Source organism: Haemaphysalis longicornis, unplaced genomic scaffold, assembly GCF_048455015.1.
Source record: "Haemaphysalis longicornis isolate Haplotype H1 unplaced genomic scaffold, Haemaphysalis longicornis Haplotype H1 scaffold_8, whole genome shotgun sequence".
Taxonomy (NCBI): Eukaryota; Metazoa; Arthropoda; class Arachnida; order Ixodida; family Ixodidae; genus Haemaphysalis; species Haemaphysalis longicornis.
This window is the reverse complement of record NW_027526445.1, coordinates 32,943,542-32,970,185: the sequence shown is the minus strand read 5'-3', so window position 1 is coordinate 32,970,185 and position 26,644 is coordinate 32,943,542. Positions and strand designations below refer to the sequence as shown.

General features: G+C 47.5%; 2 protein-coding genes across 5 annotated transcripts in view; one reads left to right on the top strand and one right to left on the bottom strand.

Moving 5' to 3' along the window:
- Positions 1 to 7,340, top strand: part of LOC144149456 (semaphorin-2A-like) — a 56,417-nt gene extending 49,077 nt beyond the window's left edge. Inside the window, exons 7-8 of the mRNA XM_077681028.1 lie at positions 1,982 to 2,127; positions 7,176 to 7,340. Of these exons, the coding sequence (XP_077537154.1) occupies positions 1,982 to 2,127; positions 7,176 to 7,206 (177 nt within the window). The 3' untranslated portion in view covers positions 7,207 to 7,340. The remainder of the gene's footprint in view (positions 1 to 1,981; positions 2,128 to 7,175) is intronic.
- A 12,382-nt stretch (positions 7,341 to 19,722) lies between these two features.
- LOC144149942 (uncharacterized) overlaps positions 19,723 to 26,644 on the bottom strand; it is a 55,205-nt gene continuing 48,283 nt past the window's right edge. For all 4 annotated transcript variants that reach the window (XM_077681690.1, XM_077681689.1, XM_077681691.1 and 1 more), the window contains exon 14: positions 19,723 to 25,400. In XM_077681690.1, the coding sequence (XP_077537816.1) occupies positions 25,334 to 25,400 (67 nt within the window). In that variant the 3' untranslated portion in view covers positions 19,723 to 25,333. The remainder of the gene's footprint in view (positions 25,401 to 26,644) is intronic.

The following is a 26,644-nucleotide window of genomic DNA, read 5'->3' as shown; positions in this document are numbered from 1 at the left end:
TTAAAATTCTTGGTGTCACTTTTGCAGCATACCTGAGCTGGGATACTTACATCAATAACGTTTGTAGAAAACTTTCGTCAGCTACAGGAGCTTGGGCCTGCACCCGGTCACTTCTGCCCTCAAAAGTAAAAATGAAACTATACTATGCCTTATTCGAATCACACCTCAATTACTGCATCTTAGTCTGGGCAACCACGACAAGAGCGAATATAACAAAAATCCAAATATTGCAGAAAAAATTATGCGACTCATTTCAGGTGTGCATTATTTGTCACCAACAACCGGTAATTTAACTCCTATAATGCAATAGCTTTTAAGCATATGTATCATTTCCGCATGATACGTTCCTTTTATTTTTCATCTGTACTGTCAAAGAACTTTTTATCATCTACAGCACTCACATGCAACAAACGTAGTAAACACGCGCAACACTGACGCCTGGCAATCATACCCCGCTTTCGTGCAAACTACAATTGCTACAGTCTCTGCAACACAACGTTCCTGATATTCATAATAGGTTTAAAGCAGTTCAACATATTTCATATAAGGAAACCCATCGGTATTTGGTAGACTTGGTACTAACTGATGAAACAAATTATTTCTGGTGTTTTTACTTGTTTCAGTTCTTTTGACAGTGTCTGAGTTTATTGCTGTCTGTTATGTTGGAGTTAAAACCCGCTATCTCGTTTGTATTGTCTCCGCTTATACCTTCGTTTATTAAACCAATTATCCGTCACTATTTCATTGTACTAAGATATGTATATTTCCATTATTTTTTGCGCATAAAAGGTGTTGTTCGCTACTATGATTAATTCAGTATCCTTCTTGTTATAGAGTTTGTTTTGTGATATCTACTGCAATTTAATTTGTTGTTGTTTACATACTACACATCTTCGAAAACATTGTATTTGTTCCTATATTTCTTTACTGTGCCATGTAAGCCACGCCATGAATCATCTGGGGCCTAGTCAATGCGTATTTAGCAATTTTTAGCCCAGGAATCTATGTATATCTATCTAGATGTTTTTTAGTGAATGAACTGAAATGAACTGAACTGAACTGAACTCAACTGACGTTGGGTCAGTGACTCGCAGTAGCCGGCAGACCTACCAATAACATCCCTTGCTGATCCGGGTGACAGAAACGCCAATAGATTATTTCCCCGTTTCCCTAGCCAATGGAACACAAAGAAATACTGAGACATGCGCTGTCCGCACTAGAGCTCCGAAAGAACAACCGAAGGCTGCCGGAATGCACATTCCGTGCATTCCAACCACAATTAAAAAAAAACGAGAGGGGGGGGGGGGGGGGGGGGGCTTTTGCAGGAGCTGTCATCGCACTCTCCCGATCACTTCTCAGCCGCCGACAACTGTTCGGCAGTTTCCTCCGTTTAACTGTTTTAGTGCGAAATCTCTACTAATCCAGGCACAAACCCAGAAAATGTCTCGTACCGTCAATCTGACCTCCGAACTCCAGCAAGGTCAAGCCAGCACCTAGTGCGGTTTGCTGAGCGAAGGCGTCTAATCGCTTGTTCCTTCCATGTGGGGGAACGTGCGGAAAGGCAGATGGGGGCAACGAGTACGTGCGCGTGCCATCAGAAAACGATACAAGGAGTCTGACTGCGTCGAGCAGCGTCTGTTTTTTGTCCTGCAGTACAATTGTGTGCCCGTTCCATGCGCGCTCTCGGCGCCAAAACTGAGCTATCGCTCGACAAACTTGGTTCCAGCAGCGCACATTTTCATACCTGCCGCGTGTCCTTGTTCATGTCATCCCGAAACGCCTCGAGGGTGATCGAAGCTCGCTTGAAATAAATTCGTCCTTATCATGTTGTACAGACTCGCTTAATTTTTTTTTTATTCATCAAGCGAGACAAACGGTCAAGCGGGACAAGCGAGTGCCTCTGCGAGGTCGGCTAAATGTACGTTTTGCTCCTCATAGGCAGCCCTTAGAGTAATCTAATAATTTTCTTCGTTGTTTCCAGAGGAGGAGCCTGTACGTGTTTGCAGATGACGCCGTGCGCCAATACAGGCTCGACGCATGCGAAGGCCGCCATTTCGAGTGCGCCCCCTGCGTGCTGGACCCTTTCTGTGGTTGGGATGGCAAGCGGTGCCTCCCTCACACTACTGGGTACGTGCACCGCAAGGTACATGTTCGTCGTCGTTAGCCCTGAGTTGAGCTTTTCTCCGTGTTTCCCTGTTGTGACCTTGTCCTGCATCCAGCGCATAGTGCGAGTGGGGGCAGATATTAGAAATAATAGTTGGGAAACTGTTGGTGAGGTTGGGGGTAGAACGGGGTAAATAGGAAAGTGCAGTCAGAGACCTCGTCGCGCCCGTAGTGCCTATGGAAGGAACTACAAACGGTCAGGTAGAACGGTACCGTAGAGAACAAGCAATCGCCCTGGTCGTCATCTGGGAGCGTGATTTGTGGAACCAATGGCCTCGCACTGAACTGCGTATCGCCTATATTATACCACCAGATCAGCTGAGTTAGATCGATAACTCGTGTTTTGGCTGTTCGAATTGGGGATGGGGACATGGGCCGCTTTCTTAATACGCCTTGTTAATGCCAACTGCACCGCAGCGCTCATGTCAGCCAGCGCAATGCGTTCTGCACACATAACGTGCTCGAATAAATCTCTCTCCGCTACTGCACACAGCTGACCGCGTGACTTTTCGCTCTCTCCGTGCTGTCCCTTACCATGTTGGAGAAACAGTGCGGTGAACCTCGTTTTGCTCCTCCAGGGGTTCCGGTGTTGGCGCATCTAATGTGATATGCCAAACTCAATACAGCGTTACAAGTAGCAACAATTACGCTTCCGTGTTAATTCTGCAACCAAGAGACCCAAGCAAAGGCTTTTTAGTTATACATGGCTTTGTGAGTAGTTTTTTAATGGCGGGCGCGGGAACGGGTTCCCTCTCAACAGTGCTTTTAATGCGCTATAGCGTTCTTTACCGAGTACCCCCACATCCAAGACGGTGTAACGCCCTGCATTTCCACAAAAATGCCGATATCGCAAGAGTTCTACCTGTAATTGTTATAATAGCGTAAATAGGCACAACTCGTCGCACGAAATTTTGAAAAAATAAAAATAGGAAAAATACAAAAAAATGCGGAAAATGGCGAAACGTGTATGCCCTGCATTTCCAGAATAATGCAGATTTCGCGAAAGTTCCACCTCTAATCGTTTTAATAACGTAAATGGAGATAGAAGAAGAAAATATAAAAAAATACGGCAAATGTCTAGACGTATTTATGGCGAAGCTGTGTATGGCTCAGTCTATGGGAATTTTGGGGGCACTTCAGCAGAGTGCGCTTTGCAGCAAAGCCAACGTTCTCGCGTGCGGTCTTATAGCTCTTGATTTAAAGGGGCCATGGAGATTCGAAGGGCTGCACTGTCTCAATAACAATGATACCACGGTTATCACCAACTTTTAAAAAATAATCAAGATATCAAAGAAAGCGCGTGAATCAGTGGTGACCGCCTGTCCGCTTTCCGGCAACTTTTCTATACGACGTCACAGAGCACTGCTTATGCGATTCGCAGCCTCCGACCTGAACCATTGCAAGACGCGTGACTGGGCGATTGTTTTAGGGTCTTCAGTTTCGTTTTATCGCGTCTCCTGCATGCTAACGTGCAGTTTACATGAGGAAAATTGCTTTCAGTACTGGCCCACATGACGTCACTTCTGTCCATAATGGGTCACCGTTGCGCGAAATCTGTATGTTTTTAACATGTCTTGCGTTTTTCAGTTGAGAACGTCTTTCGTGGCTCCAATGGAGCTGTCTGGGGTAGTGAAGTCTAGCTCTTTCCAAATAAACGAAGTGGCATTTTGTCTTCATGGACCTTTTAACGTGGGAATTTTCTGTTGGAAAACACTGCGACTGGCGGCTACGGTGGCTATATCACCTCCCCAAGTTTAATTGACTTCCCATGATTAGTTCATCATGGAGTGGTAAGCGTTTTTAAATTCCCCTCTCCCATAAATATAAATGATTCGACCACAGGAGCATGGCTAAAGAAAATGACTGTAGCTTGTGTTCACCGACATGATCCAAAAGCAAATTGCTTGACTACTCCAACGTCAACGTAACTGTGAGAAGTTCTATCTCAGCGGGTATCATGAATATTTATCAGTCGCAGTTCTAATACAGATAATATAAAGCCGCCGCTCCTGCTCCATTCCCCCAGCATCACAAAACCGCCGTATAATTAGTGTTGTTCCTGTTCGGGTAAATCCCGATTGTACCCAATTTTACACACCGGACATGTTTAAGGAGAATCGGATTAAACCCGATTTCTCCACGAATTGACCTTTTCAAAGTACCGATCTCACAATCGTGCACTGACGGTCTGCCCTTCTCAACTAGTATTTGCTGGAAGCAAGGCCCTCAAACAGGTTTAAACGCCTTTAGTACTAACATAACGTACTTACCCGATTCTAACGCGCACTTTTTTTCCGGAAAAATAGGTCGAAAAATCGCATGCGCGTTAGAATCGGATACGAAACCGAAACCGAAACAGCGGAAATTTCGTCCCACCCATCGCCATCGCCGTGTCAAGATGGCGCTAAAGCTTTCAGCGACGATTGTTCGGGCGCAGGAAGCATAGGCGCCTAGGCTTTTGTATCGGCGTTCACACAAATCGTCAAATCGTTCCACTTGCGCGCTTGATAACAGCAATGGCAGCAGCGGCTCTCTCGCGTTCAAAACGAGCGGTCGGCTGAAGCGTGCGCCTCTGGAGAAGCTCGCGGGATGGGCGTGTGAGGCGTGGGCCACGATCCCATCGACCATGGTTCAACGTTAGTTCAGAAGTGTGGCATCGCGAACCGAGGACGAGATGTTGTGGTCAGCGGAGAGCGACGAGGAGTGAGATGAGTGAGATTACTTCGGGAAATAAATCACCCGTTTCTCTAGCATTCGTTTTTATTGCTCACACAGTTCCGTGCGCAATCGGAGGTGCAAGTGTTTTCGGTTTGTTGTCAGGAAAATCGGGTGCGCGTTAGAATCGGGTAATTACGGTAACCCTGTACTGCTTGCTATCTCATGCTGGCAACTGCTGCACCGACATCAGAGGCATTTTTTTTTTCCTGAACTGGCTGCATGGTGCAAGCAGTGCAGCATATATTCACTTTTTTTTACTAATTGATATCCCCAGTAGCACTTTGCACTGGTCTGCACGACACTGCACTAATCTACACCAGTTCAGGTAAAAAAAATGCCCCTAGTGTTGCGCCTAGCTACTGGAAGCTGTGATATCGAGAAAACTTTCTTCCAGATGAGATGCGTTCAATGATTGCGCAGGTCTCGAATGGAGACCGACATGTTTCGCATGCAGGTGATAATGTGCGTAAACAGGGATGTGTAAAAAGTGGATTACCAGCTTTTCCCGAATAGAATGTTTATTTCTTACAAGTTATCAATGCTCGTTACTGTCATTATTAGTGATTCATTTCCAAACAAACGTCGAAAAATCGGAGAGCATTTGCTAGAAAACCCTGATGACCCCTCGATTACTAACCTGAAACAAACACCGTTTTTGGCGCCTTAGAGCTGAGAAGTTCGCCATACAAGTTCGCCATACCTTCTGAATAAATAAACTGAGCATACATCTAACAAAACCCGATTTCTCCACGAGCACCCGATTTTCCCCCCGATTGAACACACACACACACACACACACACACACACACACACACACGCACGCACGCACGCACAAAAAACCTGAAAACGAACAACCCTATGTCTAATTGACAGACCCATTTTTCGTCTGAAATAACACGGTAGACTTTGCAAGTGTTGTAAAGGTGCCATGAAGACAAAACACGACTTTGGTTCATTCGATAGATTGCCTCATTAAATCACACTGACACCATTTTTAACGTAAACTTTGCTCAAATAAGCTTCATTATTAGGAAAAATTGCAATGGCCATGCGACTCACTAGCTCATTTCCCGCAACAGAACCTATGATGTCATACCAGACAGCTCTGCGATTGGCGAAGGCCGGCAAAAGCGAATGGGCTTATAATCTTCCTTCACGAGATATTATCGCTTAAATGTAAAGCATATATTCATTTTAGAGATGTATGGAATACGAAAGTACACTTAAACATTGATGTACCAGAGCATGCTGTTGGTGGTACTGCGCACACTTCGCATGTCAGCTGCACAGCAGTGTGCCGCTTCCGGGTTGTCTGACACGAAACAGGAAGATTAGCGGAAGTGACATTGTCTTACGCGACCCTGCTTGTCGAGTATACCCCATGTTTCACGACACGAGTACTTTCTACCGTAATAAAAACAAGCCAGGCGCAAATACGGTCAAAAACAAAGCAAAGGCAGGCAAATGTCGGCCACGGTATGGTAGCGCCATCTGGGAGGACTGACGGTAAACAAGGCTCGGTAGTCGTGGCCTTCGCGATTGGCTGCCGGCGGCGCGCCGCCGGCAGCAAATCGCGGAGGCCACGCGGTAGTTCGCTGGATGCCTATTCGCCGCGTTCGCGTTCACTTCAAGGCCTGCTTTTCTGACGTCATTGCAGACGACCTCACGAAACAGAGGATTTGGCGGGACAATCAAAATTTTAACGTAAACTGATTAATTTCTTAGGGAATAAACTATCGTTTGCTGCCGGACAAGCGCTGGGGGCAATATAAAACACCAAATCTTTCGAATAAAACAAACTTGTACTTTGTCTTCAGGCTCCTTTAGGGTAACTCGGTCTGAAGTGTGATAATGCTCAAATTACAAGCAATCCATCTCGTTTCATGTACTTGTTTTTTCTTGCGCCTCGGTAAATCGTGTTTTGTGTCTTGCTTTCGTTTTGCACCCTCACAGCGTCGACTAAGGGCACTCTTTCCCACCCTTTCTTTGTGTTTAAAAACGGAGAAACGCAAGAGATAACCCTCGCGCAAAAGAGTAGCAAGCCTCAAAATGCTGCTTTGGTTGCTTTAAAGGTAGATCTGGTACTCCCTCAAAAAAATGGGGCAAGGAAATTAATAAAGATATCACTATTAATCTGTGTTGTGTATGTAGTATGTAGCCCTTTAAATGCCTCAAACAAAAATATTGCTATAGCCATTAGAGGGTTCATGCATGCATGTTCGGTGAATATGTAAGCCATGCTCCAACTGCTTTGGAAGTTTATGATCTCCGTCTTCCTTCTCACCCCTTTCCAGATATCCCCCGACCACTACAAGAAAATGTTGAAGGCGGACATCTCTGGACTTCTTTTTTCTCAGTATTCCTTTAGTATTCCTTTTAGTATTCCTTTAGTATTCCAGAAAAAGAAAAAAAACAATTACACGTGTCTATTCATTTTACCCGTCTCTTGTTACTTTTTTTTTTTTAATTCAGGCCTCTTCGGATTGTCCCCGGCAAATATCGTTCCGCGCTGCGACCACGCTGGAATGCGAAGTCTCTGTAGGACGGAGCGGAGGAAACAAGTCGGCGCAGTGGCAGCGGGCAGTATTTCTGGTTTGAGGAAACTATTAGAAAAAAAGCCGCCCGCATCTTCCCACGGGGGGAACTCGAGTAAATGCGTCGCATCTACTCGAGTCAAGCAAAGCGTCACGTCAAGCGTAAGCCATGCAAAGACGCCCTTGACTGAATTCCGAACGCGCGCTCCGCCGCTTATATACGTTGAGGGGACTGCGTAACCCGGTCCCAGTCGACGACGTTGGCGTACTTGTAAAGCGGCGTGGACTCTAGGTGTTTGAGCCAACCGCGGATGTTGCTTGGCTGGAGAACGGCACACCGGTTATATGCGCAGCGCGCCCGAAGGAGAGGAAACCGCGGAAGAGAGAGTACTGCACATGCGCCGGCCCAAGCGCGTCTGCCGCGGCTATGACGCAACGTGCCGCGGCTATGACGCAACACAATCCAACACAATCCACTTTAATCCAATTCAATCCAATCCAAATCCAAGCCAAGCCAATCCAATCCAATCGAATCCAATCCAATGCCCCTCGCGAGAGATGTGTTCGCTTTCGCCTCGACTCGACGCGCATGCGCAGTGAGCCTGCGGACTACGGACGCCAACGCGGATGACATCGTGAGTTACTGAAATGCTCTGCATTTAAAACACTGTGCTTTTTCTTATGCGAGAAGGCGTCAGCCTCACTTTTGGCTTATACATATCGCCTAGTTTGTGTACCTTTTGCCACCAGCATTTTAAAGAGACGCTTAATTGGTTTACCTGATGGCGGCTTCGTAACCAAACGGCGCTTCAGGAAAGTCAAGTTTACACGGTGGGAGTAATGCGGTGATGGTTATGATGATGATGATGATGATTATGATGATTATCATTCTTATTATGAGTGTGGTGATGGTGATGATGATGATGATGATGATGATGATGATGATGATGATGATGATGATGATGATAAAAGAAAGAATAAACGCTTGCCGTGGTCGGAATTGAACCTTGGTTCCTTGCTTTATGAAGCCGACGTCTATTCAATTTCGCCATTACGACACGGTCGTAGTAGTCTGGATCTTGGAATTTGGCTCAGGTTGCGTGGGCTTCAAATCCCCATTTTAATCCGACGATGTGTTAAGGGAGGAGGGGGCGCTTAGTTGATTGCAGACGCTTGGACTTTACGTCATTTGATTTTCGCATGCCAGAAAGCTTCGAGTTTCAACCATCGTTGTCGGTAGACGGAGGGGACTTGATTTTAACCTTTTCCTTTGCGTTTTTACCATCCTGTCTCCGTTACTATGACTAAGAGCCTTGGTCAATCGTACTGGCCAGATTAGACAAATCGTCGCTTGGCTTTGCCGCTGGTAGCGGATCTTTCTTTCATATTTTGAGAAACGTAGGAAAGCAAGTTTCTTTTGTAAATGATGACGCTGCGGGCTGTCGCCGCCGTCCAGCGGGGTGAAAAGCCTGGAGGACGCGGGGAGGAAACGAGGTGAACTCGGACACAATCCCTGCAGCAACGCACCCCGAATTTGGAAAAGGAGTGGCTATCGCGCTCGCAACTGCTACCGGGGAATAAAAAATCATCGCGTGGGACTCAAAGACGGCTCTCAAACTTCCTTTCAGGGCGAGCATTCGTGGCAGCGGCCCAATTTTTACATTTAATGGTAACGATGCAACCACGTGGACCTTGTCTTCAATGTCACATCGTCAGTGCGAGTGCTGGGAACTATAACTGAATGCGCGCCATACCTACCAGGACGCTGCATCTCTGTCAACGGAACTTCCGAAAGACCCGTGGTGCGTGAGTCACGTGGCACGCATCCAAGTTCAGTCTACCGTGCAACCTTCGCTTATATACCAAGCTCAGCTTCAGGACATCGCTCTAAGGGATGGAATCTCCTGGAAACTGTAAATCCAGATTTCTATGCGGGCTATTACAGACCTGCCTTTCATGACCCCTATTCTAACCCTCCTTACAGTTGGACATTTCGGGCGAGCTTGTTGAATAACGGCGGGGTGCACATCCCTTAAACATTCAAGCAGGTCCCGCTGCTGCAGCATTGGCCCACTAAATATATACTTCGACTCTGGGCCACCTTCACTAGCGGCAAAATTACCTGACTATCACCTTTGGAACTAAATCCGATACACAGGCAGTCGTCCCTTTACCAGACGTGGCAGCGGAACGCGTTACCGCGGAGTCAGATGACACATCAGCTTCCAGTTCGAGCGTGCATGCCGACGCAGGAGTGGTTCAGCTTCTCTTATACTCTTAATGAAAAAGGCCGTAAAAAGGTAGTAACGGCCCTATTTACTAACTCCTTACGAACCTTACTACCCCGTGGTTTTGTACGTAGGCTCCGCCACTAACAACTGCATGGTTAGTAAATTAAACTGATTGTAGGAAGTAGTATGCACTCGTGCTGGTGACTAGGTTATGCATGGTCAGTTAGTAAACGCATGTAGCTCAGAAGAGTGTTATCGCTAGGACTTTACTAGGAAAGGTAGTGCATGGTGTTTACTGCCTGCTTCAGTTAGTAATCTTGGCTAGTACTAAATATACTATCTCCAGTTACTAAGTACCTATAGGACAACTAACCGGTTAGTATTCCATTAGTTATTGCCCCGACCTTTTTTTAAGAGTTTACGCCATCCTGGTGTGCCTTACTCATGTAAGTACAGCAGGTATGTTCGTACCTCACCGAAGCATCTCTTCGTACAATCGTGGCAGAACGTCTGGCCATCCGGTATGATTTAGAGCCTCACTTCCGCATAAACCCTGTCTTTACCTGTACACAAACTTCCACGCATCGCCAGGTCTTCCTACCTGCGAGAGAGAGAAAAAGAGGAAGAGAGACGAGGCATTTCTTTCCACCGTGGTTTTGAAGCAAGGCGGAGCCTCTTCACCCCCCTCAGACTCCTGACAGAACTTGGGCTCCGGCAGCGTCTTCGGCCATTTGGACAACACAGATCTGTACTTCTGGCTCGGAGCTGCGCAGAACGGTCTCTCATTGCTCCCTGGTTTTAGTAACGAAGCACCGAACGGATGCTTCTGTGGATACTCCCAAATAATATGGCGTAGGTCTGCTCTGCCCATAAATAGCTTATATTCGCTCGTGTAAAGCTAGGGGTAACAGCGACTGTATGTGACCGGATTAGGGAATGCATTGCACCCCTCATTGGTAACTCGTGCCCTGTGCGAGTTTTGTGGAATCGACGATCGACACCTGCCCACGGCTATACGTCTCGAGATTCGCGATCGCTGCGCCGCCTGCATGCCGCCGCTTCTCCGCGGCGTTTGCGGGATTAGCGCTGCGTGGCTGATATGTGGTCATGCAGTGTTTTGGTTTTCTTTCTCTTCTCTTTGCCTTTCCGCGCTCTAAACTACTTGTTATGGTGACGTCTGTAAGCTAACTGCATGTTTAGGGCACTTAAAAAAACAGCTGCGTCTTGGTAGAGCGCTCTAACGCCAACAAGGGCTACCCGGGGAGGCGGTTCTGCGCGCTTCTTGGCCGCTCTTGCGGGCGTCGGCGATGGCAGCAGCATATCACCGCTGTCACCTTCGAACACGTCAGCACAAGTGAATCCTATTGTTTAGACCTGATATTGGCACTGTAAGAGGTTGGTTCGTTTTGCAGCGCAGACAACAAATGCGGCTTTGCTTCGAATATGTACGTCGTAGAAAAATATGTTTCGGGGACGTGATAACACAATATCTGACAAAAACTTGTGCCTTTTATGGGACTATAAGCCACGCGAAAATGTTAAGTACAGAAAAGAAAATGTTAAGTACAGAAAAGAAAATGTTAAGTCAGATATGTGCCCACTCATGCCTTATAGTAAGAACCAAGGTATATGTTAATGAAACCACGGGAAAATGAATGGTCTGCAGAAAGGAATAAATAGAATAGTCGTACGGGAATAAAAAAAACCGAGCGCAGCTTTTGAAATGCTAAAGACGTTTGTTTGAGCAAGGTAGTATTCACCAGACCAACTAGATGCGAAATGCACTGATATTTCGCTAGACATGGGGAGGGGGGATTAGGAGGAGGACGCTCAACTATCGTTGTTTACAAATGCGGAGCGAAATCAACGAATGAACGTTTTAGTAATCACACACACAAGCTGCGTGTTCCCTTTTCGTTTGTTTTTCGCCTTGAAAAACGGCTGATCACTCGGCGCACTCATTTTTTGAAGAATACAGGGTAGGCAGTTCACAAGCGATACGAGGTGTCGTTGGAAGAGTTGATTGATTGATTGCAGGGTTTAACGCGCCGACGCAACGGAGACGATAAGGCACGCCGTAGTGGAGGCTCCGGATTAATTTTGACCACCTAGATGCCTTAACGCGCGCCGAAATCTCGTACACACGGGCTCGTTGGAAGAGTGTCGTATCTGATAAGGGTCTCTGATTTCGGTTTATGCTAGATTCTGCAGTCTCCCTGTGTCATGACTCATATGACGGTGTTTCGAAGAAAAGTTTGGTCACGGACGCGGATTACTCTATAAGCCCATCTTCGCGCTTCTCGTGGAGGATAAATGTAACAGATGAATCTTTGCGAGCGCTCACCTCGGGACAAGACGACCCAGCATTAAATTTGTCGTCGTGTGCTGACTCCGGAGTGTAATTTTGCATTATCCATCGTACTTCTTTGGTACAATGTTTGTGAACTTTATGCCGCATTGGCTTGTTCATGGTACTGATCAATATCTGATATGTGATATTGGCAGGCGTAACTTGCGTGCTGTCAGGTATGAGTGCTCCGCTAAATTTTCTAAGTGCACAAAGTCGATTCACATCATAGTGTGTATGGCCGCTACATGACCATCGCAGGAAACACTGCTTGTCACGAAATTTCAAGGCAGCGGAATTGCAATCAGCTGCATGCAAATTCTGGCTTCGGGACGCCGGCCTGTGACACGCGCCCGGCGCTCATATAGATCTCACTAAGATCGCCTCATAAACGTTTATACTCTCGTGAACATACCACGCTTCCAAACAGAGTGCCTGCTCCACGTTATTCGGTATTTCGAACGCGGACAAACGGTAAATCGCTGTCTTGAACGAGCCCCAAAAGCTACGGCGACAGTGGGGAGCGGGCCGGGGACTCCCGCGCCTGCTTTTGAAGCGGGCCGCTAGGGGGATTTCAGTGGCGCCCCTACAGGCCGCGCTCGAATATACTATATTCTAGGCATTATACCACGGCGACGCTAACAAGGCCAGATGGCGATTAGACCGCATCCGCTGATTCAGTTTTTCAAGAACGACGGCCCCTTCATTGACAAGGAGTCTCCCCCCGGTGCTCTATGCGTGTCCCCTTTCCCCCGCGTGGGTCGGACCCTTCTGGCCGTTATCCCTGCGCATGGGCGTTGCTTTGACTCCGGCGATTAGGATTCGTGGATCCGTTGGACGACGCAAGCTCCGTCGGACACACGTCCTTTTTGTGCAGTGGGTATTTCGGGTAAAGATATGTCCGGGTATTCGGTCAGCACGAGTACCGCCACATGGGGCTCCGCGGCTATCATCCATGACGGCGGACCGAGTTTCGACGCTGGACGCAGGCTCCGAAAATTTCCATCTTTTCTAGCAGAACTTCATTGTAGAGACACAGTCGCCTTCATTTAGGTTATGCTGTAGGCTAGGGCGTACTTGCGCTAAATAGAAATAGCTCGGTTAGGCGAGCTAATGACAAACACAAGAAGAGCAGAGTTCGAACTCGTGATTTTCCGGGCAGAAGAAAGAAGAAATAAGGCCCAAGCAACCACGGACGTCCGTGGAACGTCCGAAAAACAGCCGAACATCCAATGCCAAATATGGACGGCCACTGTACGTCCGTGTTTGGGTGTACATTTGCGGACGCACTGTGGACATGCAGCAACAGGTTTACAATGGTATACATTTTCAGATGTCCGATGGACGTCCGCCCGTGGACTTACAAAGTTACCACAAAGCATCAAACAATGGCGTAAGTTGCATATAAAAGCAAAAAAAAGAAAAAGGTACGCTGCTTTTCAATTAAAAAGATGTACATCAACACCCTGACATGTATATTGAAAGTTTCATCTCCATGTTACTAAAATTAAGCCCAATTTTTAAACTAACTGAGAACCGCTAACATAACGCGTGAAGCAAGTTAACCATGTCCGTGTCTGTCCGGTAGTGCGTTGGTGTTGTGCGGTGTAGTATTCGTCGAATGTACGTATGCTTCTCGTTAATACAACAATTGTGATCGTGTAAATTTTTCCTGAACGTCCGAAATGCCACATCCCGCACGAGCTGTGCAAAGGGCTACACGTGGGCAATGAGGCGCGTCGTAGTGCAGGGCTCCGGATTAATTTTGATGACCATGGTATATTTAACGTGCGCTGAAATAGTGAAACACCGAAGCTCTTGCTTTTCGCCTCCATTAGAAAAGCGGCCGCCGGGGCGCGTATTCCCAAACCATATCCCGTAGGGGCCCATGCCGACCGCCCCCCCTCCCCCAAGCAGCGACACAGCACCGTGACGTCACTTCCTGTATGTGCGCGACTTCATGCCACGTTAGTTCCCCCCCCCCCCCCCCCCCCTCTTGTTTAGGCTGCTTTGGGGCGGCCGGTTCGGTTTCGCTCCGTGCGCGGGGCTGGCCTGCGGCGATGGGGAAGCTGACGCACATGTGGTAGAAATTACCCTTTTGTAACTGAGCCCCTAAGCTCTCCGCGCTCTTCTTGCGCGCCTGCAAGTTGACGCTGACCTCAAATCATGTTCCTAGATAAGCGCTCGGCTCGGTGCTCTAAGGGCGCGCGCGCGGATGGACGCTTTCACATACTATATACGTTCCGGAAAGCAAACACTCATTGAAAGGCCATTCTACAACACACAGAAGGGCATACAATTGAGTTGGGAAGCCAATTAACCATGACTACATTTACAAACTGTCCTGCCCTTGTGAAAAATTACAGCTGCATGAGCTGCTACATTTTGACACTTTCATAAGCACGATATTGAATTTCGTTAACATTACTTCATTGCATTAATTTTTTATCAGGAACACTGCCACTAGGAAAAACATTGACATTTTGTTAACAGCAATGGAAGATGTGAATCGTTCTTGCAAGGTTGAATCGTTGATAAGAAAGACATTAGGCAGTTTTAGCATATCGTTACCGTGTTTGCGTTACCGTTTACCGTGTTACCGGAAGCCGCTGCGCCGCGCGAGAGTTACCGCGAACGGTAACTTACCGGCACAGGCTCTACCTTCGCCAGCGGCTTCCGGTAACACGGTAAACGGTAACGCAAACACGGTAACGATATGCTAAAACTGCCTAATAGCTCAAATTTGTACGTTAACGTGTACGTTAACGTACACGTTTTACACTCCGCCATGAATGCTGCATAATTTGCCCTGCTGGTCATGACAATTTCTTTGCTAGAACGCCTCAATTCACGCGCGTCCGTTGCAAGTGTGGAGACACGTACCCGTTGGCACGGCCATTTTGGTTCACTCGCTGGCCGTCGCAGCAAGTCACTGAGCCCGACCGCGCTATAATTTTCAACGCAACGCGGTTTACTCGCGAAGGTTCAATTATCTCATATATTTCGCTTCGCTGCGTCTTGTGGGAAACAAAAAATCACGCCATATCCGCGGAATGAATGATGATAAGTGGGGCGAAGCTCGAGAGGGGGAGATCATCGGTAACCGTAACTCTCCCGTGAAAGTTCGCCCATTACATCATTAAGAAAGACGTAAGACTGTGTGTGTACATTGTACAAATCAACTTTTATTTTCGGAGTGTATGCTCCCAGGCCCAGACCAGGTGAAAGACCCCGCGCCATCGAGGACTACCCCGCACCTCCACCACAATTTGTCACGTAGGATGGGACACAACGGTAAAGAAATAACTTTTTTTTAGGGCGAACTTGTGCCCGAACAAGACGAGAGGAAACGAGCAAAGGTCCTTGCGTCTCGTTCGATCTCCGAGAACGACTGCCTGCGTTCGTGGCGTGATCTCTTGCGTGATCTCCCCCTCGCAGTGCACGTGCGCTCGCGCCTCCGTTGGCGAACACAGACAAGCTCGCGCTCCCGGTGCCGAGTTTGCGCTGCCGGTTGCAGCCGGTTCTTGCGCGTGCAACGCAGCCTACTTTGCGATATCTCCGAAAGCATGCAGCGGTCACGTACCCCGAGACACAAGGGATGGACAGACCCATGGCTTTAGGAGCTTCGCCCCTAAACTATCTGTTGAGCACACCACAGCAATGCCGTTTTTTGTTCATCGCCGCCTTGTACTAATCGTTCGTTTCGCTTGGCCTTGGTAGTTTCACACTCGCCTTTTCTCTAATATCCTCGAACACGTTGGCCTTATATCATGTAGCGCGCAGCGCTTGGCTGGCGGGCTAGATGGGCGCCATAAAGCGAAGAGGGCCACAATATAGGCGTTGCTTTTCTTTAACTAGGGATTTCAGCTAGAGGTTCGCAGATCGCGCGAGAACGTGCTAAAGTTTAAATAAGTTGTAGTTTAAATAGGTTGTTAGTTTAAATAGGACAGTAGTTTAAATAAGTTGTTAGCCCACCGGTCGCGTGAGACCATCTACTAGGCCCGCATTTACACGCACCCCGGTCGTACGACACCCCGGTCATCGACGCTTTCTCGCAGTCCCTTGGAAGTCGTATTATCGGTGTTCCTCTCTATTAATAGACTTCGATGCTCGTTCAAGTAGCGTCTGCGATTGTAGAAATCCATATATCATCCATAGAAATCCACGCTTTTGTTACACGGAATACACATGTACATTAAACGTAGAAATACCAGCGTACGTTGTTGCCGTTTTTCACTGGCTCAACAATACAGGCAGGGCGATACACAAACGTAATATTGTAGGAGGTTTTTCACCTCTTTGCATGATTGTATTAGATTATTTTTTCTTTGTCGAGCTGCCGTCCACTTGTGCATCATTATTGTCTTTGTAATGGTTGAGATGGTGACCAATTCCCTTATATGCGTTGTATAATACGATTTTCATTCACCCTTGAACAAATTTCCTGCATTTTTTGTCTTTAGCTATACCAAGACAACTGATGGAATAGAGAAATCTGGGCAAGTTTAACGTATGACAAGACAAAACCAATAACAATTCCCAACATTATCTCTAAAGGAAAAACACTGCAGCCAGTCGTTAAACCCTAAAATGAAACATTCCCCACGGTTCACAATAGATCAACGCAGCACATATCTCAGAGCTGCGCTTCAACATGTGGGAATGGCGGAAACCCGCGATCCCGATTCGGTACACGGTCAGTGCTCAGAGACCCGCGCAGCCCTTTTACGACAGCGCGGCTTGCGCAATAGCGTGGCAACTACGGCAGCGTTCGCTTGCGCCCCGGGAGATGGCACCACCACCGCTTCAGCGCGCTTGGAAGCGGGGAGTTCGAGGGTGGCTTCGGTGGCGGCGTGTACTTCTGCTGCGGCACTCGGCCGCTCCGAGCGGGGACATCGTGGCGTGTGGCGACGGAATGATCCGGGATTATACCCCTCCACTTTGGACCAAGCATCGCCCACTGGTAGCGGCGGAATCGAACGACTCCGGCCGCTCGAGCAACGCGTGACCCGCCGACAACATAGAGCGGGAGCGCTAGTCTGGTTTTGGGAATAAACCCTCATGGATGTTGGTGTCGGTTGCCTGTGGCTCTTGCCTGCCTCTCATGCCGGCGCCGTCTATACGGCAGTTGTGTGTGGAGGGTTGTCCGAGTCACACCCCCAACAGCAGAGGCCAACTGCCAATGATTGGAAACCCCATGTGTCCCCATTGGCTCCTGAGCTATCGGCCACTCATCGGCGACTTGACTGAAAGATTGATTGAGCGCCAAGCAAACGGCGACCGGAAGTAACGTCACACCGAAAGCCCATCGGAGGCCGAGCTTCAGCTGACGGATAAACTTGCATTTTTGCCACGCGCTTGCCATGCGCGGAGCGCGTCTGAACACGACGGTTAGAGTGGGTGAACAGGCCACAACGCAGCAAAAAGTATACCTGAAGAACCCCAGCACCGGGCCATGAAACAAAGCGTACTGAAATTCAAGTACAGCGTGTTCAAAAGAGCGTGAGATAGTGTTACACATTCAGTAGGAATGGTCATTTGTGTGTTCTAAAGCAACGGTGTCCGTCGGACTACTCGAGAGTTGTGCCTTTGCGCGTCCTTTTGGGTATGGACAATCTCTTCTTCGTCTTTTTGTCCCTCAATTCGCCACAAAACAATGCCAAGTTCCCTAATAGACGAAGCCTTATTTTTGAGAGGCAGTTGATTACATGTACATCACGCTGTTTGCTTTCGGGTAAAACCATATTTTACCCTATTTTTAAGCCCCGAACATGTTTCGGCAGAATCGGGTTGAACCAGACTTCTCCCAGAATGTACCCTTTCAAAGCACCTATCTGCAAAATGGTGGACCATCAGTCCACCATTCTCTATCAGTACTTGCTGGAAGCAAGCCCCGCAAACACTGCTTTCGAACTCACTGAGTATTGGCATGACCCTAGTGCTCGCTACCCCAGCCTGCCAAATGCTGCACTGCCTATAGCTAACAGAAGCTGTGATGTTGAGAAAACCTTCTCCCAGTTGAAACACGTTCAACGATCGGACAGGTCTCGAACGTAGACCGATGGGTTGTGATTGCTGATGATAATCTATGTAAACGAGGATGTGTAAGAAATCGATGACCAGCTTTTTTGTGTATGAAATGTTTCATTTCTTGGAGAAGAGGTTATCAATGCTCTTTAGTGTCATCATTACTGTTTCATTTCCACACAAACGCCGAATTTCGGAGAGTATTTGCTAGAAAACATTAATGTTCCCCCTGATTACCAGGTTGAAATAAAGACAAATTTTGGCGCATTGCAGAACCTCGTGACACCTTCTAATAAAATATACTGAGTGCTACAGCACATCTGTAGATTTAACCCGAAAAAATATTAATTTGGGAATGCTATTGCAAAAAACACGATTTCTCCCCGATTATTAATTTGAAAAATAGCACCAGATTTTTATGCCCCTTCAATTTAAAAATATATATATACTAACCCAAAAACGAACTACCTTACGTGCACGGCACCTACAATGCATGGGTACACCCTCCTAACGAGCAACCTCTTCTGAACGTGTGTATTAGTTTGAACTTTGGTCTCATTACAGCTCAACGAGTTCCATTTTGCTCTTTCAATAGGCATTCATTCCTCCTCCCTCCATTTCTTTGGGTGTGCCTACGTGCACCTTGATGTGCCAGTTTCAATGCAGATTCCGAATGGTTTTCTAGACAATGCCTTTCCACAAAGAGATAAATAAAAAGGGTATTGGTGACATGTGCTTTCCACATATGCGCATCTATGCACATCCAAATCCCTCTCCGCCATGACTGTTGTTTCTCTTTGACAGATGCAGTTGGTGAACACCCAACTGGCAAGAAAAATCTTGAAGAGAGAAAAAAAAAAAAGAGGCTTAAGGCCAGTGAATAAGTACAGTAAAAGGTCATTAATTCAAACTTCCATTTAATTAATGGGGAACTCCTGATAATTGGAACGCATCGGTATTTAGAACGGTTAATTCTAACTATGACCCCCTGGTTTCCATCACTGCCCGTAGAACTCAGCCCAGAGCGACTACAATGTGTTGCAAATCCAAACCAAACCAAATATATTAGAGATGCAAAACAGTAAAACGAAAACACAACAGCATGGCGCGCACGCTACGCTTCTGCAACAGCTTATTTGCTTCCATCGCGTCATTGGCACTAGTGCTCCGGCGTAAGCCATTATTATTTACGAAACATTATTTCCGAAATCACTTGCCACAAACGCGTGGTAGCGCATATTTCGCGATAACAACTCCAGAGGTCGCTTTTCTGTGCTGCGCGTGCAGTGTGGCGCGATTGATTGATTGATTGTGGGCTTTAACGCGCCGACGCAATGCAGGCGATGAGGCGCGCCATAGTGGAGTGCTCCGGATTAATTTTGACCACCTGGGGATCTTTAACGTGCGCCGAAATCTCGTACACACGGGCGTTTTTGCTTTTCGCCTCCATCAGAAAAGCGGCCACCGCGGCCGGGAATCGAACCCGTCACCTCGTGCTCAGCAGCGCAACGCCTTAGCCACTGAGCCACCGCGGCGGGTCAGTGTGGCGCGATGTCCATTCATTCTGGCGCCCACCCGCTAATTCGAACTCCGCTTAATTCGAACAATTTTATGGTCCCCTCCGAGTTCGAATTAACGTGCTTCTACTGTACTAGAAAGGCCAACTTTTTTGTTTTCCCATTTTGAAAAAGACAAACAGAAATTCAAGGTTTTCATCATTTGTATTTTGGGGCCTACATGCGCAACAAACAAAATAAGTGGTACACAAGATTTCACAATCAGTGTTTTGTATATGGAGCAAAAAATACCCTAGCTCAGCAATTTGAAACAACCTGGAGCATATGCACACTCGCTGGTGAGAGTGCTCGTGAAGTATTACTCGAGTACAGCACGGCCGGTGCTTTTGGTGATGTGCCAGTAAGACATCAACACCACACTCAAATATCAGAGCATTAGAACATGGCTGGCAAAAACTTCCACTGCTGTTGCGCATAGCAAAGTGTGTCTCTACACCACGTCATTTAATGTCTTCACTCAACGGAACTCAAAAGAAAACCAGGTGGCATGTCAAACTGAATGATCCAGGGGTTGCTCAGACCTGCATGAAAGACGGTAACGCTGCGAATGTTTAATTACAAATCGATGAAATTCAGGGCCCCTAAAACTTCCTTCGTCACACACTTCTACAACGCACTAGCAATTCAAGTCTACAACACAAGTGTAACGCCGCGAATGTTTACTTACAAATCGATGAAATTCAGGGCCCCAGAAACTTCTGTCATCACACACTTCTACAATGCACTAGCAATTCAAGTCTACGACACAAGCTTCACCGAGAGAAAATGCAACCCCTTCTCGATGTCAACGTTGCAACGCTGTTGTTCACAGCAAATCGGAATGAACTAGAGCCATAAAATTAAGCATCGATGGTTTGCTTGAGGGATAGTTGTAATATTCTCTGCACTGTTGCTCTCAAGAGTGGATTGGATGGAGCAGGAGTGCTTGAACACAGACCACTTTCACAAGTTGTTTTGCCACCAACAAAGCAATGCATCGGCATCTTCCCAAAAATACTACTGCAGTGACACCGACATATCAACCACTTTTTGCTGTGCACGCACATTTGCTAGAAAATAAAGCTTGCTTTTCAATCGAAGAAACATTAAATTAGGTACTGTCTGTGTATGTCTCCACAGTTTTCCCTTCATCACTTACGGCGGCAACCGCAAGCGCTCGAGTACCACTCCAACTTTCTGCCGACAGATGGCAGGCTAGTCAAGTTGCCCCTTTGCCCCATTTTCGACACACGGGGCCTTTGCAGTGATGTTCCGTTCGGGGAATTTTCCCTTTTTGGGGGAATTTTCAGGTGTAATTTCGGCCAAAAGGGATAAAGGGAATCTTTTAATAGATTCGGGGAATTTTAGCAGTCTTGGAGTAAAAAGGAAAAATAAGTGTCAGTGAACCGACCTTGCATCGTTTATTACTTTGTTTTCTCTTAAACAGTTCTTTTGCACTTGGTCTGATTTATGTTCAAATATCCACAGTCCTGCTCGCGCAAGCCACAATCATCTCTGAACGCTTCCAGTAGAGCTCATCAAGCTGTAGGGTGTGTAGTGGAAAGAATACTCCATGACAGATATCTAGTAACGGGTGAAGTGGCGGTGGCTGAAGAGTTGAAGCCTGTTCGCATGTATTCCTGTGGAATATACAAATAATTATTTCGGAGCACCTTAGTCCACGTGCTGTCAACAAGAGATGGCAGCCGCCATTCCGGCGCTGAGCTAGAATTACCTCAATTACCCAACAACACCTCATTCTTTTTCACACGGGCAGTTTTAACTTAGAGCTTTAGCATGCAAGGTAAGCTTGCTTCTTGGTAGAAAATGTGAAATGCACAGTCGAATGCTGCTGAGCAGCAGATACAGTGGAATTTAGTTCACGCTGAAACCCTGATTTTGTGAACGGCGTGTACGTGTGGAAGGCTACGCAAGGTAGCTAATGTAGCGTTGGCCAGCGCCCAAAACCGAACAGGAATCTGTGTAAAGATCTATCAGCTACAAAGCGAGAATGCAGGGAAATTTTCAGGGAATTTTGAGAAACTTCCAGGGAAAAATGCTACAAAACAGGGAATTTTCGAACCTAGAAAAGGGAATTTTTTCTTCCCAGTACGGAACATCACTGAGCCTGTAGGGAGTTTCGCAACGACTGGTGTGTATTGAGCCGCCCAGAGTACCTACTTTCTAGGCCAGACGATAACGAAAGAGGTGGGTAGTCTTCTGTAAAAGCTTATTGCTTGCTACCTAAGGCAGCTGCATGAAAGCAGCACAATGGTGGACGCAGTAGTCAAGGCTGCAACTACCCACGCGCATGCGATGAAAAACCCGCATCAAGCACGTGCAGTATAAGTGCGCTGACTGCAGGCACTGGCATACAAAGGCACGGATCGTGGTTGCTGATACTGGTTCAAAGGAAAACGTCAGTGTGGCAGCACCAATGGTACCACGTGCAATACCAGGACGGCAGCACCACTCGCGGACTGGCCTACTAAGGCGACGGGCGGCATTACAGGCACAAGTGAAACAGTAATACACGCGCCAGCAGGTGCAGCTAGCATTTGAAAGTGAACTTGAAGGCACTGCTTTTGTACGAGCCATTCAAACAGTGTGTGAATGTGTGTGAGGAGGCGCTTGGCACCGGGACATTAGTCGGCAAATAGAAGCGACAAAGACAAAGTGCACATGCTGGGGTCAAGAAAGATCGTGTGGGAGAAAGGAGCAAAGACGAACAAGCAAGTGGACACAAACTTGGCGAGTGCTGAAAGTGGTGTGTTCAAGAAGGTACTGGCCGGGTGAGGAAGTCCAGGGAGCTCCACTACTGAGCCACACCTTCCTCCCTGGACTGCCAGACTGGTAAACAAGGCAGCGTCCACACAGCAGCTTCGCAATGCAGCACTCTTGGACCGTCGAGTGCGCTAGCGACAGTGCTGCATCCTCGCTCAGCAACGATAGTGCCAATGGCCAGCGCACTACTCCACAACGTCATCGACATCTTCCACGTGAGCTTGAACGACTGTTTGTTGGACTTTCCTACCTAGAGACTGTACCGATTAGACTAGTTTGTTGTTTATATTGCTTATCTTGTAATTTTTCCCGCAATATACTTTGTCCTTTGTGTGGCCCCAACGCGCCTCGCTTCCTCTGCACCTGGTAAACTTAACCCTCTTCATCTGTAAAAAAACCTGTGTAACAGTGACGACACCTGTGAGGCACTACATTGTTGCCAGCAAGACGAGTGGCAAGTTGATCTTTGGAATGCTACACTTTAGTGCGACACAAATGCAAGTGTGCGTCAAAGCACTAGTTCTAAAAAAATATCTGGATGGAGCACCAGCCTTGTAGTGGCTCAAGAAATATACCTTTGTTGACAATTTTTGTAATGCGAAGCATTTGGAGATGAATTCAAGGGTGAAATGGTTGTGTGGTGGGTTGGTCGATCAAAATACTAGCAGGACACACAAGATAGCATTCGTTACAAAACCCCATTTGGTTCAGTTGTGGCAGACACTGAATGCAAGACAAGCTCCCTAATAAATTGTTTGCACCTACAAGTCATGCGCACAGGACACACCTTGTCTCTGAACGTTACCATGGACATGTTTGAAAACAAGCACAATAGTTTCCTAAACAGCTGGCTTATTGTAAAAGACAAATCCACCATCCATGCGGTCAAAACCACTGGGGAAATGTTTTAAACGTTTGACTTTGGTTTGTTAGCGAAGGGGCCAGAACAGCCAGATTCCCAATAAAAACTGATGCCCTTACTGACACCCATTCAAAAGCTTTCAAAAGTGTTCTGAGAGAGAAGAGAAGCACACTGTGGATATGTGTACTGGATAACAAAACCACTCTCCTCTCCGTTAAGAAATGCGCCGAGCTGTTCAATACAAATGCACAGACGCAAAGCATCCAGTCAGCTTGCGTCACATCTTGGCAAAGCAACTTCCTTCCCGCATCCAGAAAGACAGCTGTGACAGGCAAACCCGAAAGTGTGACACAAAGAGGGAACAATAACACTGAACAGACTACGCTGCTCCACCGGTCGCAATGCTGGAGCAGTGCAACAAATAAATATCCAAGATATACACACCCAACCGAAGGAGGCAAGAAGCGGTCCAAGAGAAATACAAAGACCGAGCTTCACCTTTCATCTGTTACTACACAGCAAGTGTGCATTAGAACCACGCGACGCTATACGCCATATTGTACGCACACACAAAAGAAAGAAGAGGGTTAGCGGAGGGAAGCAAATAAAATTGGCGGCCCAGCCGCTCTGTGCTTTGTACTATTCACAAGTGGTGGTGGTGAGTACTATACCTGAGCTCTCGTGCCCCAAACTATACACATACACTGAAAAAATGGGAAATGAGCAAGACACCACGTCGCGTAAAACCAGCCTCTCCCCACACTTGGAAAGAAATTACCGTATTTATTTGATTATAAAGCGAACGTGCAGTTTGGAGTGCCAGAAAAATCGCCACACACACGCACACACATATCAAAGATGCAGTCCTTATTGCCAGCGCTATTCAGCTACTTGAAGGTGCTTTATAGCACCGAATGAGGTGATTGTCAGGGCTATAAAGCACCTTCAAGCAGCCGAATCGAATAGCACTGGCAATAAGGACTGCATCTTTGGTGTGTGCTCTTACAGAATCCCTCGTTGCATACATTCCTGTTTTGCACAATGCATGCGAGCGCGTGCGCGCACACACACACACACATAATGTGTACAAACACATACACACAAAGCTTCAAATATGAGGCGCAGTATGACTTTGAGACAATGGATTTTGGAAAAAACCCTCGCCTTATATTCGAATAAATACGGTAGTATCTTTGTTTCCTATTTTGCAGGTTAAGAAGGCGTGCAAGGCACTATTTGTTAGGCTAGGTCCCCGGGCACTGATATGTTAGCCAACCTTCGGCAGCGTTTTAAAAAAAGACCACTGCTCGTAAAGGTTAACTTAGCGTATGCAATGTAATATGGAGCAGCGGTCACACGCTACAAGACGGCCAACGTTCACACAACTTTGGTGAAAACCATACCGCATTACCTGACCCAGCTTTTGATCTCATACAAGCCAGCCCTACTTTCCCAGCAGGAATGACACAGGACCAAAGCTGGCAGAAACTGCAGCGCCCGCTGCGTTGTGCTCGAATGCTTAAACAACGGACCGTGACCCCAAGAACGGCAAGAAGAAAGTGATGGTGCGAGAGTTGTGTGCTAGCTTGCAATACCCCCAAAAACACGTCCAAGCAGTGTGACGTAAAAATTTATGCCTAAATGTATCCTATTTCGGCGATTGCGATACACACGTATATAATTTAAAACGGAAATCTTCAGAGGTGTGGCCTGGCACACGAAACAGTCACTACAATCACCCGATACTAACACAAATCTACAAGCCCGAGACACAGGCTAACCGCATTCATTTTTATGCGCAATGAAGGTGACCTCTCGTTTTGAAAAGCAAGCGGTCACCTCTCGTTCAGCCACTCCTCCTTTCGCAAATTGCAAATTAAACCCAAAAAGGTACGATGCGAAAGGCCGGCTCGGAGGCAGCGAATACCGAAATGAAGTTCCGCTTATTAAAGCGGCCTCCTTCAATACTACGGTGCAATCCTGCAAAAATCGTAACCGGCGAAAGACGGCATCGCTGTCTTCTGTGTGGAATGTTGACCTTTGGCCTGGAGATGCGTGTAGGGGAAACGTGAAACCAGCAGTGGCCGTCGGCTGCCAGGGAACGGGGGCTGTCATTGTAAGAAGCCGCTGTTGAGCCCGTTGAGGCGCTTCTGGAAGCCGTTCACCAGCTCTTCCAGCCTGGAAGGGAGAGAGGGTGCCAAGCTGCGCATCAGAAAACCGCAAGGGTCCAGAGATCCAGCACCGCAGCAAATTATCTTCAAGGAGCACTGACACCAATTTTCGGCGTTAATATTATTGCACAGTTTGCTTCCTTCACTCAACAGAATACCCTGGCTGAAATATGAGCGGCCTGCGACGCAAAGAACGTAGTTCAATTGGATCTCATTTATCGCGCCGACGGAGCAGTGCGCGGAGCGGCACTCAGCAAATGGACATCAGCGTGACATCACTCCAGGAGAGGAAAAAGAAGTGACGCGGCAGCGCTCATCAAAAGCTCGTGACGTCACTTCATGCGCGCGGCCCCACGAGCGGCGAGCGGGCGCAACACCCTCTCAAGCGGGTGCCGGTGACGTCAGCACAAAGCGGTGAGGTCAGGCAGGGATTCTGTCATATGCGCCGTTCGGGATAAAAGCGCGGGAATTTAAGCAAACGATTTTCAGGCCATTCAATGTAATTAACTATCGGGCGCTGAAGTATTTGAAGTACTGTTTCAGGTTCGCCAGGCCATTAAAGAGGTCCTGAAATACCTTCCGCCGATGCGTGGATGTACATGTAACCAAATAAAGCAATGTATTAGCAATCTCCTCCCGCAAAAATTTTGTTGAAGCGATGAGTATTAGCTGAGAAATCGTAAATCAAAAACCGCGCATTATCGTCGCGCCGCGTTTCCTCCTCCTTTCAACTTACTCTCCGCTGTATACGGCGAGCGAGCCTTCCCTCCCATGATGCTGCATTCCTCGGCGGTGACGTACTTCCGCTATTGCGCTGCTCACACAGCCGTCTGCTACGGGCAAGCTTTGTTGACACCATGAATTCCGCACACCGCTCAAGGCTGGAAAAGCGAACGAAAAATCTGGCCCCATGTGTGCGGCGGCCTGGCCTTGCCCTTTCGCGGTGTACGTTGCTGCAGAACTTTGCTATCGGCGGCACGCGACTTTTTATCGGCGGCGAACTCGCAGCCGCACGGGGAGGATCCTGCGCTCTCTCCCTTGGATGCACAGCGCACTGTTTATCCAAAAAGCGCCGTATCAGATGTGGCCCCGCTGTTGCCGGGTCTTATTTTGTGGCGGTGGCAATTCCTGCCGGTGGCATGTGAAAAAGACATTTTAAACCGATACAGAACCCGTGCACAAAACGCCAGTTCAGCTTGGGGCGACGCGTGGTGGAGAGCGGCAACGTTGGCAAAACATGCTCCGCCGCGG